Here is an 18,754-nt window from a genome sequence, read left to right on the forward strand (position 1 = left end):
TTTCTTTCGCGTTAGTTTTGCGTCAAAGTTTTTTATGGATTATTGGATCGTTTCAACAAGAGAAATCAAAGAACCATAAAATTATGACCCAAACTCAAATATTATTTTTAAAAAGCCAAGAAAAAGTCCGAAAAGATTGAATATTGTTTGGCCTTTTTTTTGATTTTTTCAAAAATAATTGAGGTTGGGTTATAATTTTCCACTCTCCGACTCATCTCGTCGAGACGAATCAATAGTTCACAAAAATTTGACATTCAAAAAATGTGTGGCTGCCATCAATAGTTACCCCCAAATCCGCCTTTCTATCCTCTGTAGAAAGCCTTCGCAAAATTGCCATCAACAAGAAGATAGACCATCTAGGGACATGCTTGTAGCACCAAACCACCGGCCACAAAGGCATCTCAGGTCTCTTAGTGACATCAAGTTGATGAAATGGAACTTGTAAAGCCTCCACTGTTGTTATCTTCTAGCCATACAGCCAAGTTCTTTGAAGGCGGGCACTTTTTCCATTAAGCCTGTGTATATTTTTAATCATCAAATCATCCCCATTAAGCCTGTGTTTGGATCTTGTATTTGTGCAAAAATTTTAAGAGGGAAAAGAAAAAACAAGTTTCATACATCCTTTCCGTTGTCTTCTCCTTCCAAAGATAATTCCGTGAGTCCAAAATCCAAACACAACTTAAGTTTCTCATTTCTGTTTTCCACATTATACTTTAGGGTCTAGGCGGTTTCCTTATCAAGCAGTAAACAACATGTGAGTAAGATGACTCTAGCATAAATGAAAATGTCGAGATGAATGTGTGGGAAGACTTTGTGAGATAGAATTCGAAACAAAAACCATCGTGGAATTGTGTGGTGACATGCTGCTCTCGGCTTTGGCGCAGCTTGTCTCCGGCGTGGTCCTTTGGCTGTCTGGGTGTTGGGTTGGTGGTCGGCAATCGGAGCTGTGGCAGCTGGTCTGAGGGAGTTGCTGCTAGGGTTTTTGTTTTGGGCTGTTATTCTTGGGCTTGTCCCATTTATTTGGGCTTCTAAGCCTCTTGGGTGTTTGAGCTTAATTTTTCATTATCTCGGCTCTTAGGCCAAGGGGTGTGGGCTTTGTCTCAATTGGTTTCCCTTGTTTGGCTTTTTGCCAAACTTAGGTTTGAGTCTCGGAGGGACAAGAAGATTATTCTTAACATTGTAGATCATCACTCCTCATTCCTTTAATCTTTCAACATTTTAAAAGATTAATGAAATTGTTTTTCCCTTTCAAAAAAAAAGATAAATGTATACTATGAGGGAAAATATATTAAGGTGGTTTCATCATGTCTATCGTAGATCGGCCGATATGGTAGTTAGGAAGAGTGATATGATTGAGGTAGAGGAGGAGTAACCACAAATGACATTAGATGCGGTGGTTTGAAAGTGTTCGTATCTAGTAACATGATGCGCTCGACAAAGTTCAATGTTAAAAACATATTCATGACCGGCCCCAATTGATTAGGAGTTAAGTTCGGTTTAGTTTTGTTTGATTTATCACGCCACCGGGCAATGACAGATCTACCAATGGTCATATGGGGGCCATGGCCATCCCGTTGTTTCATTTTTTTTTTTTTAATATATAGGACAACATGGTTGCCCCCCAAGTGGTGGCAGACACTGGAAACAATCCTTGTCTTCAATCTCACGTGACTCAATAAAACAAAACACACGGATGGTCCCCACCACTAAAATACTAACAAAAATCCTGGTTCCATCGACGACTTTAAGGATCTAAAGGAGCGTCGCATTCCATTTTGATACATGGTTGAGGTAACGCATTGAGAAACTTTTATTTTTTCACCTTCTAGTTGTTTTTTGTTTGTTAAGAGTACTTAGATATTGTATTTTGTATTTAGCTTTATTTAGACGTTTAAATCCTTTAGATTTCTGAACCTTGAAATTTTAAAATCTTGTTGTTCGTAGTTCGGCCCCTGCATTAAAGAAATCCTAGTTTCGTCCCTGCCACCGGGGCCAACGGCAGTTCGGCAGCTATACCATTCGATTCGGTATTCGAAGGCAGAAAATCTATATATTCAATAAAACAACTAGAACAAGATAGACGATCAATTATGCAAATAATTTTTCAAATTCTCAAAAACCAGGCAACCCAGGGTGAAGATCATGTACAAGTTTTTTCTTTTACAACTTGGTACCAGGATTCTGGCTAATGGACCGATGAATCCAGGCCAGGCACCAATTCCACCATGCACTAGCAGTGTCCAATTAAAGCTGGGCAAAATACGTATCAACTATCCCAACACAAGAACTTATAGCACACAGATCAAAGTCAAACCCCAATTAAAACACAGGCTCGAAAATATAATAGTCGATGTTATCTACATCAAGCGTCAACATATATTGCATATTCGAAAGAAAGTACTTTAAGCCTCAAACATGGAACACTGCAACGTAGTAACAAAAGGGTTCTTAAATCCAGACTCCAAAAGAGACTATTTTAAGCATAATTAGGCAACCGAAACCAAAATAAAGCTTTCAAAACAGCAACTCACAAGTCACACCAGTTTTTTTTTTTTTATCCAAGTCACACTAGTTGATTCCGCAAAATTATACGCTTTCCTTTTCTCGTTCCACTTGTTGAGCACGATTTCATTGGCTTTCATGACTGGAAGTAGGGTCCCCGAATACAAATAAACACAAGATCCATGTGAAACCTGACCAAAATAAAGATCCATAGTTTCCCGGGTCTTTGTATCAGATGAAAAGAGCTTTATCTCTCCAGGAAGATTATGCCCAGTCACTAGCAATTCACCATTTTTTAAACCTCCCACAACTGTAATTTTACTATATTCCCCATTTCCCATATCACTTGCAATCCTCGGAAAAGACTCGACTTTAACTTGGTGAGTCCAAGAACTCTCGACTTCATTCAACACCCACACATCAAAGCCCCTTTCATCAGGAGAAACAACCAAAGCAAGCTTATCATTTAACTCTATACATTGCAAGTAAGCTCCACACCAAGTCCTATCCAAACACACCGGCGTTCTTATTCTTCCGAACACCTCATTACCCATGTCAAAGGACATAACGACAACAACAACTTGATCATTCTGTACTGCAGTTGCTGGCCAATAGAAAACTCCATTCAAGAGTGCTGAAGTAGAAGAACTTGTAAATCGCACGATGGTATCATACCCCCCGTATTCATTCATCTCCCCAAAGAACAAAGAAAACTTGGTAACATCAATTTCCGTCCAAGTATCGGTGCTCATCACATAAAGATCGGCTTGGATATCGTTTCTCCTGGTAGAACTAGTATAAGACACAATCCTAATCAACTTGTAATCATTGGCACTGTAATGGAAGCCAAATCCAAAACTAACCTGCCTAACATATAGCATATTCTCATCATCCCAATCACAATCCCATTTGGCACCCGGAATTTCCCGAAACTGTCTGGTGGTGGAGGGATTGCACAGGATCAAGGGATATCCCAAGGGAGATAGACTTATGCAAACCAAACCATTACAGATACCCACGATTGAGAAATCATTTACCCCAGTACAATCGTAAATCCTCCCATTCAAAAAAGGGAAATCGAGATTGATAGAGCCGTCACTAAGCCCGTCATTGGAAAGTAAAGATATTTGATGGGTTTCCGTTTCACAATTGTAACTGGTTACTAGGAGAGAGGTGGAGTTGAGAGTGGATTGGGTTTGAAGATGTTTGGATATGAAATCATGGGTTTTGATCAGATCATACCAGGTCTTGCATACGGACTTGAATCGCACGAGGGATTTCACTGGCAACCTCGATAGGATTTCAATCGTCATCTCTAACGGCAGATGGAACGTGGCCCTTGCTACAGTTGATTGGCTACTCGCCATTGCTATTCTTCTTCTTCTGCTGATTCTTGTCCGGACCAGTTTTCTGTCGGAGTATATTTCAATATAGTGTTTTTAATGGTTCAAGATTTGTTTTAATATTGGTACCGGTAAAAATATTCCTTAACCGGCAAGAGTATCGATGCAGGATAAGATCGCAGAAGTATTATATTGTGGAAAATTTTATTTAGGAGTAATATTATTAGAAAATTTTATTTGTGTTGCCTATTTTGCACGTTTCTTATTTTCTATTTTTGGTATGATTTCTTATTTCCTCAGAAATTTTATTTATTTCCTTAGAGATCTTTCTTTCTCTTTTGTTAGTCTTGGTTTGTTTCCCTTGGTTTCCATTCTAAAGTAGTTACTTTATTATTATTACTCCGTATGAATAAGGCTGTAGGCAGGGTCATTCATTCAATTATTCAACTTTTATCAATATAATTCTGTGAGTTTATCTCTCTTTTGTAGATTCAAGTTTATTTCTTCGTTTGGATTACTATGCAACTAATCTTTTCGGGAATTCCGCTGCATCAAGTATTCAATCGATCTGAAACATTAATTGTCAATATGAACGGTCCAAATTAAAATGCACACGCTTCTCTGCAGTTGACTATAGAAATTAAAGCCGGATCCTTAATTTAACTATTGCGGACCTCAAATGATTGATGCAGTTTTTTCTTCTCGTAACTCGATCAATTTTTCTAATGATTGACTTGAAAATAATTATATAATTCATTTTAGAATGAGGAAACGGTTTTTAATCTCCTTGTCCCATATATACAAAATAATTATCGGGCCAAATCCATGTAAGTGGCAATCTCTTTGGTTCACACATACCAGCTTATTACGAGCCGGATACAAAAAATGTGCTGTACATTTTTGAGTTTTTTTTTTTTTTGACAAATGTCATTTAGAAGAATATTTGTAGCTGCAATAAATTAAGACAAAAAAAAAAAAAAAAAAGAGTAGTATATCTGGAAGACAAAAATTCTAGAGCGCAGAACTCCTTTTTTTTCCCCCTAATATGAAAGATTCTTAGCCTAAGTTCCGCTAAGATTTTTGGATTTTTCTTGTTTTGTTCTTATTCAAATTATTTTTCGCGTTTGTCAATTTTGCGCCTAACTTTTGTGAATTATTGATTCGCTAGTCAAGACGAATCGAAAAAGTTGAAAATTATGACTTTTACCGAAATATTTTTTGAAGTACATAAAGCCCACAAAAGTCGCAAAAATTTTTGAATATGGGCAAAAGTACTAGAAAAAGCCCCAAAATCACACAAAAAACCTTAGCGGAACTTTAGTTACTTTTGCGTTAAGGATTTCCCATTACTTCATCCATAAAACTAGTGCACTCTACTCAGTCTTGCTGTTTAGTTTTTCGTTCAACTTTTAATCACCAATGCTTTGGACAAAGAAGAACTGTGTGATTGGGAATTTGGGGTGTTAAGGCCTTCGTAAAATTCATTGCGCCGGCCGGGAAGAGGTAGAAGAGCACCCAGAAATTTACAAACTCATAATGCCTTTTTCTGTTTCAAGCGAGAAAGCATGAGACAAGAGTACCATAACTTCAGAAGGTTTTAGCTCCTCTTCCCCACAGCTTGTAGTAGTACGAGGACGTAATAGGACACGCCTCCATATCGTGGCATACTGCAACTTTTAAGGACCTTCGACGCCAGAGAATTCATCGTATTTAGAGCATGTGAATCCTCTGGCCAACCATCCCAAGTTACTGTATCCTCCTTTGTGCAGTTTCGAAGCGGCCATCATAGACCTCTTTGAGAACACTTGTACTCATTTCCAGCAGTTACAGAACAGACTATTATGTATCCCATACCCTTGTTCAGGTGTTAAATGCGATATGGGTACGCGATTTAATTAGAAGGGCACACTTTCACATCGTAATATATTTTTACAGACTACATTGCTGAAATGATATGGCATTATGGCCACTAGCATTGACAATGAAGTTAAACCGATACATATTTTGATTATGCTTGAACTAAATCTTCTCTTCTGTTTCTTGTATTTCAGTGCACCGTGATCTGACTGCTCCCTTGTCCAACTATTTCATATACGCCGGCCTTAATTCCTAGTTCCTACTTAACCGGCAATCAACTCAGCAGCGATTGTAGCAACATCCGCATCATTGAAGCCCCATTCACATATATTCCGTGATTTCTAGTTTCTACGAGAAATGCAGTGGTCATTTTGTCTTTTGGTAGCCACAAAAGCATCAAGAACTGATGATGGTGAAGCCGCAGGTACCAATATAACTTCATATCCTCGACGAACAAAGAGAAAAAAAGACCTGCACGTTCGTACTCCAAAATATAGCAATGCGTGCAACCAAACAAAGACACTAGCCTCATCTAACGATACATCAGTTGAGAGTTGAAACACAGGCTAAATATAACAGTCGACGTTATCAACATAAAGTGTCAACTTATATTGCATATTCAAAAGAAAGTACTTTTAGGCTCAAACATGGAACACTGCAACGTAGTAACATGAGGGTTCTTCAATCCAGTTTCCGAAAGAGACTACTTTGAGCATAATTAAGCAGCTGCAACCAAAATAAAGCTTCCAAAACAGCAACTCACAAGTCACACCAGTTGATTCCGCAAAATATATGCTTTCCTTTTCTTGTTCGACTTGTTGAGCACCATTTCATTGGCTTGCATGATTGGAAGTAGGGTGCCCACATACAAAATACACACAATATCCAGGCAAAAGCTGACCAAAATAAACATCCATAGTTTCCTCGGTCTTTATATCACATGAAAAGAGCTTTAGCTCTCCAGAAACATTATGCCCTGTCACTAGCAATTCACCATTTTTCAAACCTCCGACAACTGTAATTCTACTATATTCAGGTGTTAAATATGCGATACAGGTACATGATTTGCTTAGAAGGGCACACTTTCACATCGTAATACATTTTTACAAACTACATTGCTGAAATGATACGGCATTATGGCCACTAGCATTGACAACGAAGTTAAACTGATGCATATTGATTATACTCGAACTAAATCTTCTCTTCTGTTTCTTGTATTTCAGTGCACACTGCACCCTTGTCCCGTTAGTTCATATACGCCGGCCGTAATTTGTAGTTCCTACTTAACCGGCAATCAACTTAGCAGCGATTGTAGCAACGTCCACATCATCGAAGCCCCATACACATAAATTCCGTGATTTCTTGTTTCTACAAGAAATGCAGAGATCGTTTTGTCTTTGGTAGCCACCAAAGGTACAGAATTTACAATTTACTACTAAAAAACCCTCATCAAGAACTGATGATGGTGAAACCGCAGGTACCAATATAACTTCATATCCATGACAAACAAAGAGACAAAAAGACCACATTTGTACTCTAAAAAATAACAATGGGTGCACCAACACTAAAACATTAACCTCACCAGATGATACATTAGTTGAAAGTTGAAACGTAGGCTTGGAAATATGACAGGCGAAGGCGATGTTATCTCATCAAGTGTCAATATTTTTTTTCATATTGATAAGAAAGTACTTTCAGGCTCAAACATGGAACACTTCAACGTAGTAACAAAAGGGTTCTTAAATCCAGATTTCCGAAAGAGACTACTTTGAGCATAATTAAGCAACCGCAACCAAAATAAAGCATTCAAAACAGCAACTCACAAGTCACACTAGTTGATTCCACAAAATTATATGCTTTCGTTTTCTTGTTCTACTTGTTGAGCATGATTTCATTGGCTTGCATGACAGGAAGTAGGGTCCCAGCATCCAAATAAGCACAAAATCCATGCAAAACCTGACCAAAATAAAGATCCATATATTCATGGGTCTTTATATCATATGAAAAGACCTTTAGCTTTCCAGAAACACTATGCGAAGTGACTAGCAATTCACCATTTCTCAAACCTCCCACAACTGTAATATTACAAAATTCCCTTCCAATCCTCGTAAAAGACCCGACTTTAACTTGGTGAGTCCAAGAACTCTCGATTTCATTCAACACCCACACATCAAAGCCCCCTCTAGCAGGACAAGAAACAACCAAAGCAAGTTTATCATTTAACTCCATACATTGAAAGTTAGTTCCACACCAAGCCCTATCCAAAAACGCTGGCGTTCTTATTCTTCTGAACACCTGATCACCCATGTCGAAGGACATAACAACAACTTGATCGGACGGGACTACACATGCCGGCCAATAGAAAACTCCATTCAAGAGTGCTGAAGTAGAAGAAACTGCCATTTGCACGAAGGTATCATACCCCCCGTATTCATTCATCTCCCCAAAGAACGAAGAAAGCTTAGTAACATCAATTTCCGTCCAAGTATCGGTGCTCATCACATAAAGATCAGCTCGGATATTGTTTTGCCTGGTACGAGTAGTATAAAGCACAATCCTAATCAACTTGTAATCATTAGCACTGGAATCGAAGCCAAAGCCAAAACTAACCCGCTTAACATTCTCATCTTCCCAATTCCATTCCGCACCTGGAATTTTCCGTAACTGTCTGGTGGAGGGATTGCACAGAACCAAGGGAAATCCCACGATAGATAGACTTACGCAAATCAAACCATTACAGATACCCACAATTGAGAAACAAGTTATCTCAGAATACTTGAAAATCCTCCTATCCAAAAAAGGGAAATTGAGATTGATAGGGCCGTTATTCAGCCCATCATTGGAAATTAAAGATATTTGATGGTTTCTGTTTCACAATTGTAATTGGTTACTAGGAGAGAGGTGGAGTGGAGAGTGGATTGGGTTTGAAGATGTTTGGAAATGAAATCAGGGGCTTTGATCAGATCATACCAGGTCTTGCATACGGACTTGAATAGCAAGAGGGATTTCACTGGCAATCTCGATAGGATTTCAATCGTCATCTCTAACGGCAGATGGAACGTCGCCCTTGCAACAGTTGATTGGCTACTCGCCATAGCTTTTCTTCTTCTTCTGGTGATTCTTGTCCGGACCATTTTTCTGTATTTCCCTATTCGAATTGAGTAGAAGTGTAGAAACCTTGTGAAGCTTCGGTTTTCATTACCGAGCAAATATCTTGGGCCGGATCAGCCCATGAGTTAGGCCCGATGTATCGAGAAAGATCTAATCCACTAAAAATGGGTCCGCCTTGTTTTGGCCCGATATATGTATATTTTTTTTTTTGAATAGAGGCCCGATATTTTCAAACCAACTAGACCTTGTACATATTTTACGTGTTGTGTTACACAACGAGTTTAATTTAACTGTGGTGTACCTCACATGATTGATGCAACATTATTTTATCGTAACTCTTTCAATAATTTTTCTACAGAAATGCTAGGGACAAAGAAAATTTACCCCGAAAAGAGATCAACTAGTGATTGAGATTCACTTTGATGTGTGTGACATAATCATCAAAGTGATTCTCAACCATTAATTGTTGTTTTCGGAGTACTTTCGGGGTAAGTTTTCTTTGTACCTAGCATTCCCCATTTTTCTATCGATTGACTTGAAAATAAGTATAATTCATTTTCTCATGAACATGAATTTGAAACAGCCAAGAAGAAAAGAAAGTCGAATAAAAAATTTGATGTCCTCGGACTGGCATACGGGTTCAAATACAGTTGAGAGAAAGTACGACTCTCATTGTGGTTGGTTGGAATGAGGAAACAGTTTTGAATCTCCTCGTCCCATATATACAAAGTAACAATCGGGCCAAATCCATGTAAGTAGCAATTTCACTGGTTCACACATACTGGCTTTTTAAGAGCCGAAGACAAAAATGTTCGTCCGTTACAAGCAGGGACGGAGCTAGGAATTTCATCACACAAGGGTGACTGTGCATGCGAGAAAAAAATATAAATACACATGCATAATCATGTAAATACATTAAAACTCAAAATAACGTAAATACATATATCGGTTTAACTAATAGGATCGATTTTGATATATGTGTCTTGTTTTTATTTGTTGTTCATCTTCTTATTTTTCATTCGGTGCATGGGCTCTCATGTTACTTTGATTTTACCTATCAAAAAATAAAGAATTAGTAGAAGTCTAGAACAACAATTGGAAAAAGACATACCTTCAACTTAAATTTCACCAAAATTACTAAGGGTTTCCAAAATCTCTTCTCCTCCGGCGCTATTTTTTCGAAATTGCCTTTGAAGTCTTAACAATTGAAGATGTTTGTGTCAAGAGAGAGGGGGAATTTTGTGTGCCATTAAGATTTTAGGGCAAAAAGAAATAAAACTGTAAAACAATAAAACCATCTTACGAAAAATGAAAGTTTATTACTTGAATATTCATAATATTAACCCTATAGTTTTATTTTTTGTTACAGTATATTTTAGCCCTTAGCCTTTAGTAATTAATGTTGGTATCTTCATATTTCAAAGGTTACTATTAAATTTTTTTTTCAAAATTCTACGCAAGGGCGAGCCTATATACTTTCATAGAATTTTCTTTTTACATATAATAGTAGTGTTTCTTTTTTTTCTTCCCGCAGGGGCGACCGCCTCTACTGACCCCTCCCTAGCTCCATCCCTGGTTACAAGCGAGAAAGCATGAGACAAGACTAAGCAGAAGTGTCACAATCTCAGAAGGTTTTAGCTCCTCTCTTCCCCACAGCTTGTAATAGTACAATTAACTCAAGGAAGTAATAGGACACGCCCCCGATTGTGGCATACTGCAAACTTTTCAGAACCTTCGACACCAGAGAAACATCATCTTTAAAGCGCGTGAATCCTCCGGCCAACCATCCCAAGTTACGGTATCCTCCTTCGTGCAGTTTCGAAGCTGCCATCATAGACCAGTTTGAGCAACAACTAGACATCAGAAAATTTTCCACATAATTTCAAGTTTGGTATGCAAATATATGCAAGAAAACAAAACAAAACAATGCAAAAGGATCGGAAAAGAAGACTGACCTTTTATTAAGGGAAAGAGAAACAAAACAATGCAAAAGGATCGGAAAAGAAGACTGACCTTTTATTAAGGGAAAGAGACTGCAAATATTACAAGAGGGAGTAGGAGACAGAGAGCTTGGTTTTTAGAGTAAGAGGGCAAAACCAAAAACCTGACTTTACAAAGGAAGACGCGTCCTTTATATAGAGGACTCTACAGGACTCGCACAGTAAATGAAATTATTACAACTTTAAAGTGAAAACTTTGCTGGGTACTCACTGGGCCCCGTCAACACAAAAATCTCCACCGAAAGTTGAAAAACACTCCATTATTGAGTGCCTTCGAATCTACTCCATAATTGAGTCTTCTTCTTTAATTCTAAGTCTCCATTATTGAGACTTTAACCGAAAGCAAGCATTATTGATGCTTTTCCTTGCCTTTGCGGGAAGACAGCTGTTCAGCCATCATTTCCGTCATACTATCCCAAAAGTCCCCTAAAGTTGGGGTTTGTGTAATCCCATCATCATGTTTATAGCTCTACTTAGCTGGTGTTTGGATAAACTCCAATGCAACACTGTCCACATTATAAACAAAAAGGAACAACTATAACTCCATAAGTCTGAGAATTCTGCCTTCTCTAATGGCATACAAGAGCTTGATTGAAAATAGCAACATGATCTGAGGACGACCAAACAAGAGCTTGGTGCCTTTAGTGACACCAGGTTTTTTTTTGTAAGTTTAACTCTTACTGAAGAAAAGTACCAAAAAAACAAAAAGGCCAATGGTATAAACTTGAGAGCCGAGCCACGCAAACTACTGGAATTGAACCTACCAACAACTAAAACCAAACATAAAAAAGTCCACAACAAACACCAGAACCCAAAGTCTAACTTCCAACATCTAGGAATCTGCTATACATACTATCCCTAAGGTCCTAGCAATTCTGGATAAACCCCTTTTGCATCAATCCCAAAATTCTGCTATTTCTCTCTCCCGATATGTGATAGATGAACTGAAGCAGGGGACTACTGGATATGTATCCAATACCCTTATTCAGGTGTTAAATATCCAATACCGGTACGTGATTTACTTAGAAGGGCACACTTTCACATGGTAATATATTTTTACATACTACATTGCTGAAATGATATGGCATTATGGCCACTAGCATTGACAGTGAAGTTAAACTGATGCATATTGATTATGCTCGAACTAATTCTTCTCTTCTGTTTCTTGTATTTCAGTGCACTGTGATCTGACTGGACCCTTGTCCCGTTATTTCACATACGCCGGCCTTAATTCCTATTTTCTACTTAACCGGCAATCAACTCAGCAGCGATTGTAGCAACATCTGCATCATTGAAGCCCCATTCACATGAATTCCATGATTCCTAGTTTCTACAAGAAATGCAGTGATCGTTTTGTCTTTTGGTAGCTACCAAAGCTACAGAATTTATAATTTACTACTAAAAAAAACCCTCATCAAGAACTGATGATGGTGAAGCCACAGGTACCAATGTAACTTCATATCAATGACAAACAAAGAGGAAAAAGGACCTGCACATTCGTACTCCAAATAATAGCAATGGGTGCACCCAACACCAAAATTTTAGCGTAATGATACATTGGTTGAAAGTTGAAACATAGGCTTGGAAATACGACAGTCGACGCTATCTTATCAAGTGTCAACAGATATTGCATATTCGAAAGAAAGTACTCAAACATGGAACACTGCAACTTAGTAACAAAAGGGTTCTTAAATCCATATTTCCGAAAGAGACTACTTTGAGCATAATTAAGCAACCGCAACCAAAACAAAGCTTTCAAAACAGCAACTCACAAGTCACACCAATTCATTCCGGAAACTGCATTTGTTTGTGTGGTTGAGAGCCGAAATATGTGTAAGGGGTGAAAGAAAAACCGACATACCAAAAACAAATCGAAAAAATCGACTAATCAGTTCATTTTCAGTCGGGGTAAGGGTGGGTTTGGTCAGCTTCAGTTTGAACCGAACTAATCAATTTTTAGTTTAGTCCGAACACCCCAAAAACTGAGCCAACCTTTCACTCCTAATATGTGTTATCTGACGTATCGAGAAAGACGTAGTCTAAAACTGGGTCCACTTTGTTTTCGGCCCGATATTTTCTAACCAACTAGGCCATGTACGTATTTTACGTGTTGTACAAGGAGTTTAATTTAACTGTTATGGACCTCACGTGATTGATGCAGCATTTTCTTTTATCGTAATTCTTTGAATAATTTTTCTATCGATTGACTTGAAAATAACTACGTATATTTCATTTTCTCATAGACGAATATTTGAAACAGCTGAGAAGAAACAAAAGTCGAATCAAAAGTTTGATGTCTTTGGACTGGCATTAGGGTTCAAATAGTGTGGAGAGAAGCGTGACTCTCATTGTGGTTGGTTGGAATGAAGAAATGGTTTTGAATCTCCTCATCCCATACATTCAAAGTAATTATCGGGCCAAATCCATGTAAGTAGCGATCTCATTGGTTCACACATACCGGCTTTCTACTAGCCGGATCCAAAAATGTGCTTCAGTGATTGGGAATTTGGGGTGTTATGGCCTTAGTAAAATTCATAGGGCCGGGAAGAGGTAGAAGAGCAACCAATAAATTTACAAGCTCAACTTAGCTCATAATGCCTTTTTCTGTTTCAAGCGAGAAAGCATGAGACAAGACTAAGCAGTAGTGCCACAACTTCAGAAGGTTTTAGCTCCTCTCTTCCCCACAGCTTGTAGAAGTATGATTAACTTAAGGAAGTAATAGGACACGCCCCCAATCGTGGCGTACTGCAACTTTTCAGGACCTTCTACACCAGAGAAATCATCGTCTTTGGAGCGTGTGAATCCTCCGGCCAACCATCCCAAGTTACGGTATCCTCCTTCGTGCAGTTTCAAAGCCGCCATCATAGACCTGTTTGAGCAACAACCAGACATCAGAAAATTTTCTACATATTTCAAGTGGGTATTGTGTTTACAGCTACTCAGCTGGTGTTTGGAAAACTCCGATGCAACAGTGTCCACATTATAAACACAAAAGGAATAACTAGGAAAAAATAGAATAGAATTCTGCCTTCTGATGGCATATATGAGCTTGATTGAAAATAGCAATTAAAATATGATCTGATGACGACCAAACAAGAGCTCGATGCCTTTAGTGACACCAGTTTCTTTTTGTAAGTTAATTCTTATTGAAGAAAAAATACCGAGAAACAAAAAGGGCCAATGGTATAAATTTGAGAGCCTAGCCACACAAACTACCGGAATTGAACCTACCAACAACTAAAACCAAACATAATTGAAAGTCCACAACAAACACCAGAACTAAGACCCAAAGTCTAACTTCCAACATCTAGGAATCTGCTATACATACCCCTATGGTCTCCAAATCTATTTTTTGTTTTTGTTTTTCATTCGTAGGATGCATTTTCCTCCAAGCAGCAATACTATCTCTCAGGTCCTAGAAATTCTGGATAAACCCCTTTAGCATCAATCCCAAGATTCTGCTGTTTCTCTCTCCCGATATGTGGTCAATGAACTGAAGCAGGGACTGGGGGAGCCTTTGCCACCCGGCATGAACTCAAAAGGCAGCCTCAATCCAATTAGAAAACTAGGATTCAAAAAATTGTGCGGTTGTGAGTTTCTCTATCAGTAAACCAACTGCCACCAGTAGTTACCCCCAAATCCGCCTGTCTATTTTCTGTAGAAAGCCTTCGCAATAATAGCCATCAACAAGAAGATAGACCATCTAGGGACATGTTTGTAGCACCAAACCACGGTAACCACCGGCCACAAAGGCATCTCAGGTCTCTTAGTGACATCAAGTTGATGAACATGAAATGGAACTTGTAAAGACTCCACTGTTGTTATCTTCTAGCCATACAGCCAAGTTATTTGAAGGCGGGCACTTTTCCGATTAAGCCTGTGTATATTTTCAATCACCAAATCATCCCATTAAGCCTGTGTTTGGATCTTGTATTTGTACAAAGATTTGAAGTGGGAAAAGGGAAAGAGCGAAAAGAAATAACAAGTTTCATACATCCCTTCCGTTGTCTTCTCCTTCAAAAGATAATTCCGTAAATCCAAAATCCAAACACAACTTAAGTTTATCATTTCTGTTTTCCACATTATACTTTAGGGTCTAGGCGGTTTCATTAGCAAGCAGTAAACAACTTGCGAGTCTAGCATACGAAAATGATGAGATAAATGTGTGGGAAGACTTGGTGAGATAGAATTAGAAACAAAAACCATCGCGGAATTGTAGGGGTAGATAATGGATAATATGAGGGAAAATATATTGAGGTGGTTTCGTCATGTCTATCGTAGATTGGCCGATACGGTGGTTAGGAAGATCAATATGATTGAGGTAGAGGGTAACACTAAAGGGAGGAGTAGACCACAAATGACATTAGATGCTGTAGTTCGAAAGTGTTCATATTTTGTAAACATCAGGGAACATGATGCACTCGACAAAGCTCAATGAAAAAAATATATTCATGACTGGCACCAATTGATTAGGACTTAAGCTCAGTTTGGTTTGGTTTGATTTGATTATCATTCTACTGGGGCCACTGGCGGTCCGGCAGCTACACCATTTGATTCGGTATTCGAAGGCAGAATGAAACAACTAGAACAAGATACACGATCAATTATGCAAATAATTTTTCAAATTCTCAAACACTAGGCAACCCAGGGTGAAGATCATGTACAAGTTCTTTTTTACAACTCGGTACCTGGATTCTGGCCCAATGGACCGACGGATCGAGTCACCAATTCCACCATGCACTAGCGGTGTCTAGTTAAAGCTGGGCAAAATACATATGAACTATCCCAACACAAGAACTTATAGCGCACAGGTCAAAGTCAAACCCCAAATAAAAAGGCGTCCTGAGGCTGCTAGTTGCCAAGTGACTTACCACAGTAACACTGCGCCAACCCCTGTGTTACGTACTGTTAAGGAAATAGAATCTCACATTGCTTAGGAGTGGAATGGGTGATCACTTAATAACATCTGGGACCTCTCTACTCGTTGCCAATTGGTTTTGAGATGAATATAAAATTTCCACATGGTATCAGAGCGGGGCCCGTTCCACCCCACATTTTAAAAATTAACAATCCACACCCCACAATGACAGACTAGCAAAAAGGTTGCACGATGATAGGACCCAAAAGTGGCCACACGTGACAGACCTCAAAATGCGGCTGCACGTGAGGGGGATGTTAAGGAAATAGAATCTCACATTGCTTGGGAGTGGAATGGGTGATCACTTAATAACATCTGGGACCTCTCCACTCATTGCCAATTGGTTTTGAGAACAAACTTAGTTTTGATGGGTACGTAGATAGTTACAGATAGGGCTATAAACGAACCAAGCAGCTCGTGAGCTAGGCTCATTAACACTTGGCTTGGCTCATTTAGTAAGCTCGTGAGCGCGGCTTGGCTCGTTTACTAAACGAGCCCAGCTCGATCTCAAGTTTTCGACTCGTTTAGTAAACAAGTCGAGTGGAGCTCGGCTTGTTGGACAAAAGCTCAACTAGTTAAGAGAGGCTCGGCTCGATTAAAGAGACTCGTTTAGTAATTGACTAAACTCGGGTCTGTGAGGCTCGAGCTCAAGTTTTTAGTTCGTTTAGTAAACGAGCTCAACAAAGCTCGGCTCAGCTCGTTTATAGCCCTACGACTTCGAGATACACAATTCCACATAGAACATATGTCTCTGTTTATGCATTGTCGTACTTGTGCAGAATTAAGGATTCAAATGGCCTAGAAAATCAAGAAACAATAACGAAAACAACATCAATAAAACAAGTTTCTCTCACCTTAGTCCTTCTCCACAAGCCACGAGGAGCTTAGATTCCTTATCAGGAACCTTCACTTCCACTTGCTGAACAAAATCAGGATTTATCATCGTAAAATTCTGGCCAGTCCACAGCCCAATGTACCCAAAGTGAACCCATTTCTTCAGGAGAGTCAAGGGGCCATTATCCATGTCCTCGACGAAGAGCGGCACGTGCAGCGACCCGGAAACGCGTGCCTTCTCTCTCTCCCACTCCGGCCTGATGTCCAGAAGAATGTAGCCTTCGGACTTCATTGCTGAGGCTGCTTCCTTTGGCAGTACGGGTCGGACCGTGCCCGATTGTATGAGTTGCTGGGCTTTGCCGGAAACTGCATTTGTTTGCGTGGTTGAGAACCGGTGAGGGGTGGTGGAGAAGGTTGTGTGGAACAGTTTCAGCTGAATTGCCATCTCTCTCTCTTATCTTTCTCTTTCTTACTCCGTATCTTTTTTTGTGGGAGATAGATTTTAAGGGAGGCCTGTTGACCGAGCGGCCCAATCTCGGCCGTCTATTCGCGCAATCAACGATTGAGATTTTTTTTCATTTATAACCGGTCACAATTAACTCTTTTTCGGAAAAATTTCATTAATATCTTGACTGTCCAAAACACTTTTAAATAGTCACAATTGAGTGCTATAAATAAATGTTTACGGCACCTCTATATAGAAGATTTTCCGAACAGTTTTTTAAGTTTTGCAGTAGCACACATCCTTAAGTCTATTTGTGCTTCCCTTGTATTTCTTTCGTCCCATTTTCATTATTCATTATTTTATTTGTTTTTTTTTTTTGTCTTTTATCTATATCTTTTAGTGTGGATTTTAAAAAATATGCAATATAAATCTTATTTGATAGATCTCGATTAGTTCTATAACACAAAGTTTTCAAAATTATGGAAAATATTATAGATTGAAAGATATAAGCGATTAAAAAATAGCACGCAATTCAAAAATGGACAATAAAAATGGGACGGAGGGAGTACGATTTTGGTTTGACGGTGCAGCTATTCGGGTCAGCTTACGCACATCTCAACTAATTCCCTCTCCAAACCGGTTAAAAGAAGGCTATCCACACCTAAACAACGGGATTCACAACAGAAGCAAACTCACCAACCAACCGGACTAACCCTTGTGACTAGTCTATTTGTTCATTACTCCTTCCTATTTGTATTTGTACAGTTAGAGCTTGAAGCTTATGGAGCTACTAGCAATTGCACCCCTGAATAGATGATATGGTTTAGGGCTACAAATCAACCAAGTTGCCTAAGGGCTAAGGTCAACTCGTATTGGACTCGTTAAAGTTCAGTTGAGATCGGCTTACCATGTAAACAAAGCATAACAGAAACAATTACGAACTTGGTTAGATCAACTCCGCGCAAGACGTTGATTGCTTCAAAAAAACCTAAGCTACTTAATCTTGATTCATGATTGGTTTGATTAAATTTTGCTTGAGACCATTCTGACAAACAAACTAGCAATGGCTTGACCATTCGATTGCACAAAACTCTTAGTTCGAGTTGATGGTGTAGTATTGACACCTCTATGCCATGTTTGTTAGCTACCAAAAATGGTTGGATATAGCACGATCTGCGGATATGGCCATCCATATCTAGGGGGAAAATACTATTATTTTACTAAAATATTTTCTTTTCTTTTTAAAATCCTCTCAAGCACAAAGTTGAGTTATCCTATGAGTATCGATGGGGGAGGAAAATCGTACCGATAGGTCGCGTGCCGATCCGAGCCGTCCAAAAATTCTATTAAAAAAAACCGATGGGCCCTACGCGAGAATCAACGGCATTCGATGTGTGTAGGGTGCTTGATCTAAAAAGGGTATTTAGATCAAGCACCCTGCACACATTGGATGTCGTTGATTCCCGCGCAGACCCCATGGGGTTTTTTTTTAGAGTTTTTGGATGGCTCGAATCGGCCGTCCGGTGGCCAGAGACGGCCCGGCGCGGCCGGTCGGTACCTATATCATTTTTGCACAAAGTTAGTGCACATTATAACTGTAAATGTGGACCCGATTATTTCCTGCAGCTCCGACTTCACCCCGATACAAAAATATGAGTCATGGACAGTAGAATATAAACTCAACTTCAATCCGCTCCATCGTCGTCCCTAAATGGAGATGCTCTAGCCACACCCCACCTCTTTG

The 18,754-nt window shown here is 39.1% G+C and overlaps 2 protein-coding genes across 4 annotated transcripts in view; both read right to left on the reverse strand.

Moving 5' to 3' along the window:
• The window catches only part of LOC131326011 (rhodanese-like domain-containing protein 10), a 36,957-nt gene extending 19,916 nt beyond the window's left edge, over positions 1–17,041 (reverse strand). The window contains exons 1-2 of one of the 3 annotated variants that reach the window (XM_058358555.1): positions 16,586–17,031; positions 5,507–5,636 (exon numbers count right to left, since the gene is read on the reverse strand). In XM_058358555.1, the coding sequence (XP_058214538.1) occupies positions 5,522–5,636; positions 16,586–17,010 (540 nt within the window). In that variant the 5' untranslated portion in view covers positions 17,011–17,031 and the 3' untranslated portion in view covers positions 5,507–5,521. Of the gene's footprint in view, positions 1–5,506; positions 5,637–13,185; positions 13,683–16,585 lie in introns of those variants that run through there. The other 2 variants (XM_058358553.1, XM_058358554.1) reach the window with 2 other exon arrangements.
• On the reverse strand, positions 2,307–3,940 carry LOC131326010 (F-box/kelch-repeat protein At3g23880-like). The gene has a single exon (XM_058358552.1). The coding sequence runs from the start codon at positions 3,867–3,869 to the stop codon at positions 2,535–2,537; it is 1,335 nt and encodes a 444-aa protein (XP_058214535.1). The 5' UTR covers positions 3,870–3,940; the 3' UTR covers positions 2,307–2,534.
• Positions 17,042–18,754: the final 1,713 nt, after the last annotated feature.

This window comes from Rhododendron vialii, chromosome 5a, assembly GCF_030253575.1.
Source record: "Rhododendron vialii isolate Sample 1 chromosome 5a, ASM3025357v1".
NCBI lineage: Eukaryota > Viridiplantae > Streptophyta > Magnoliopsida > Ericales > Ericaceae > Rhododendron > Rhododendron vialii.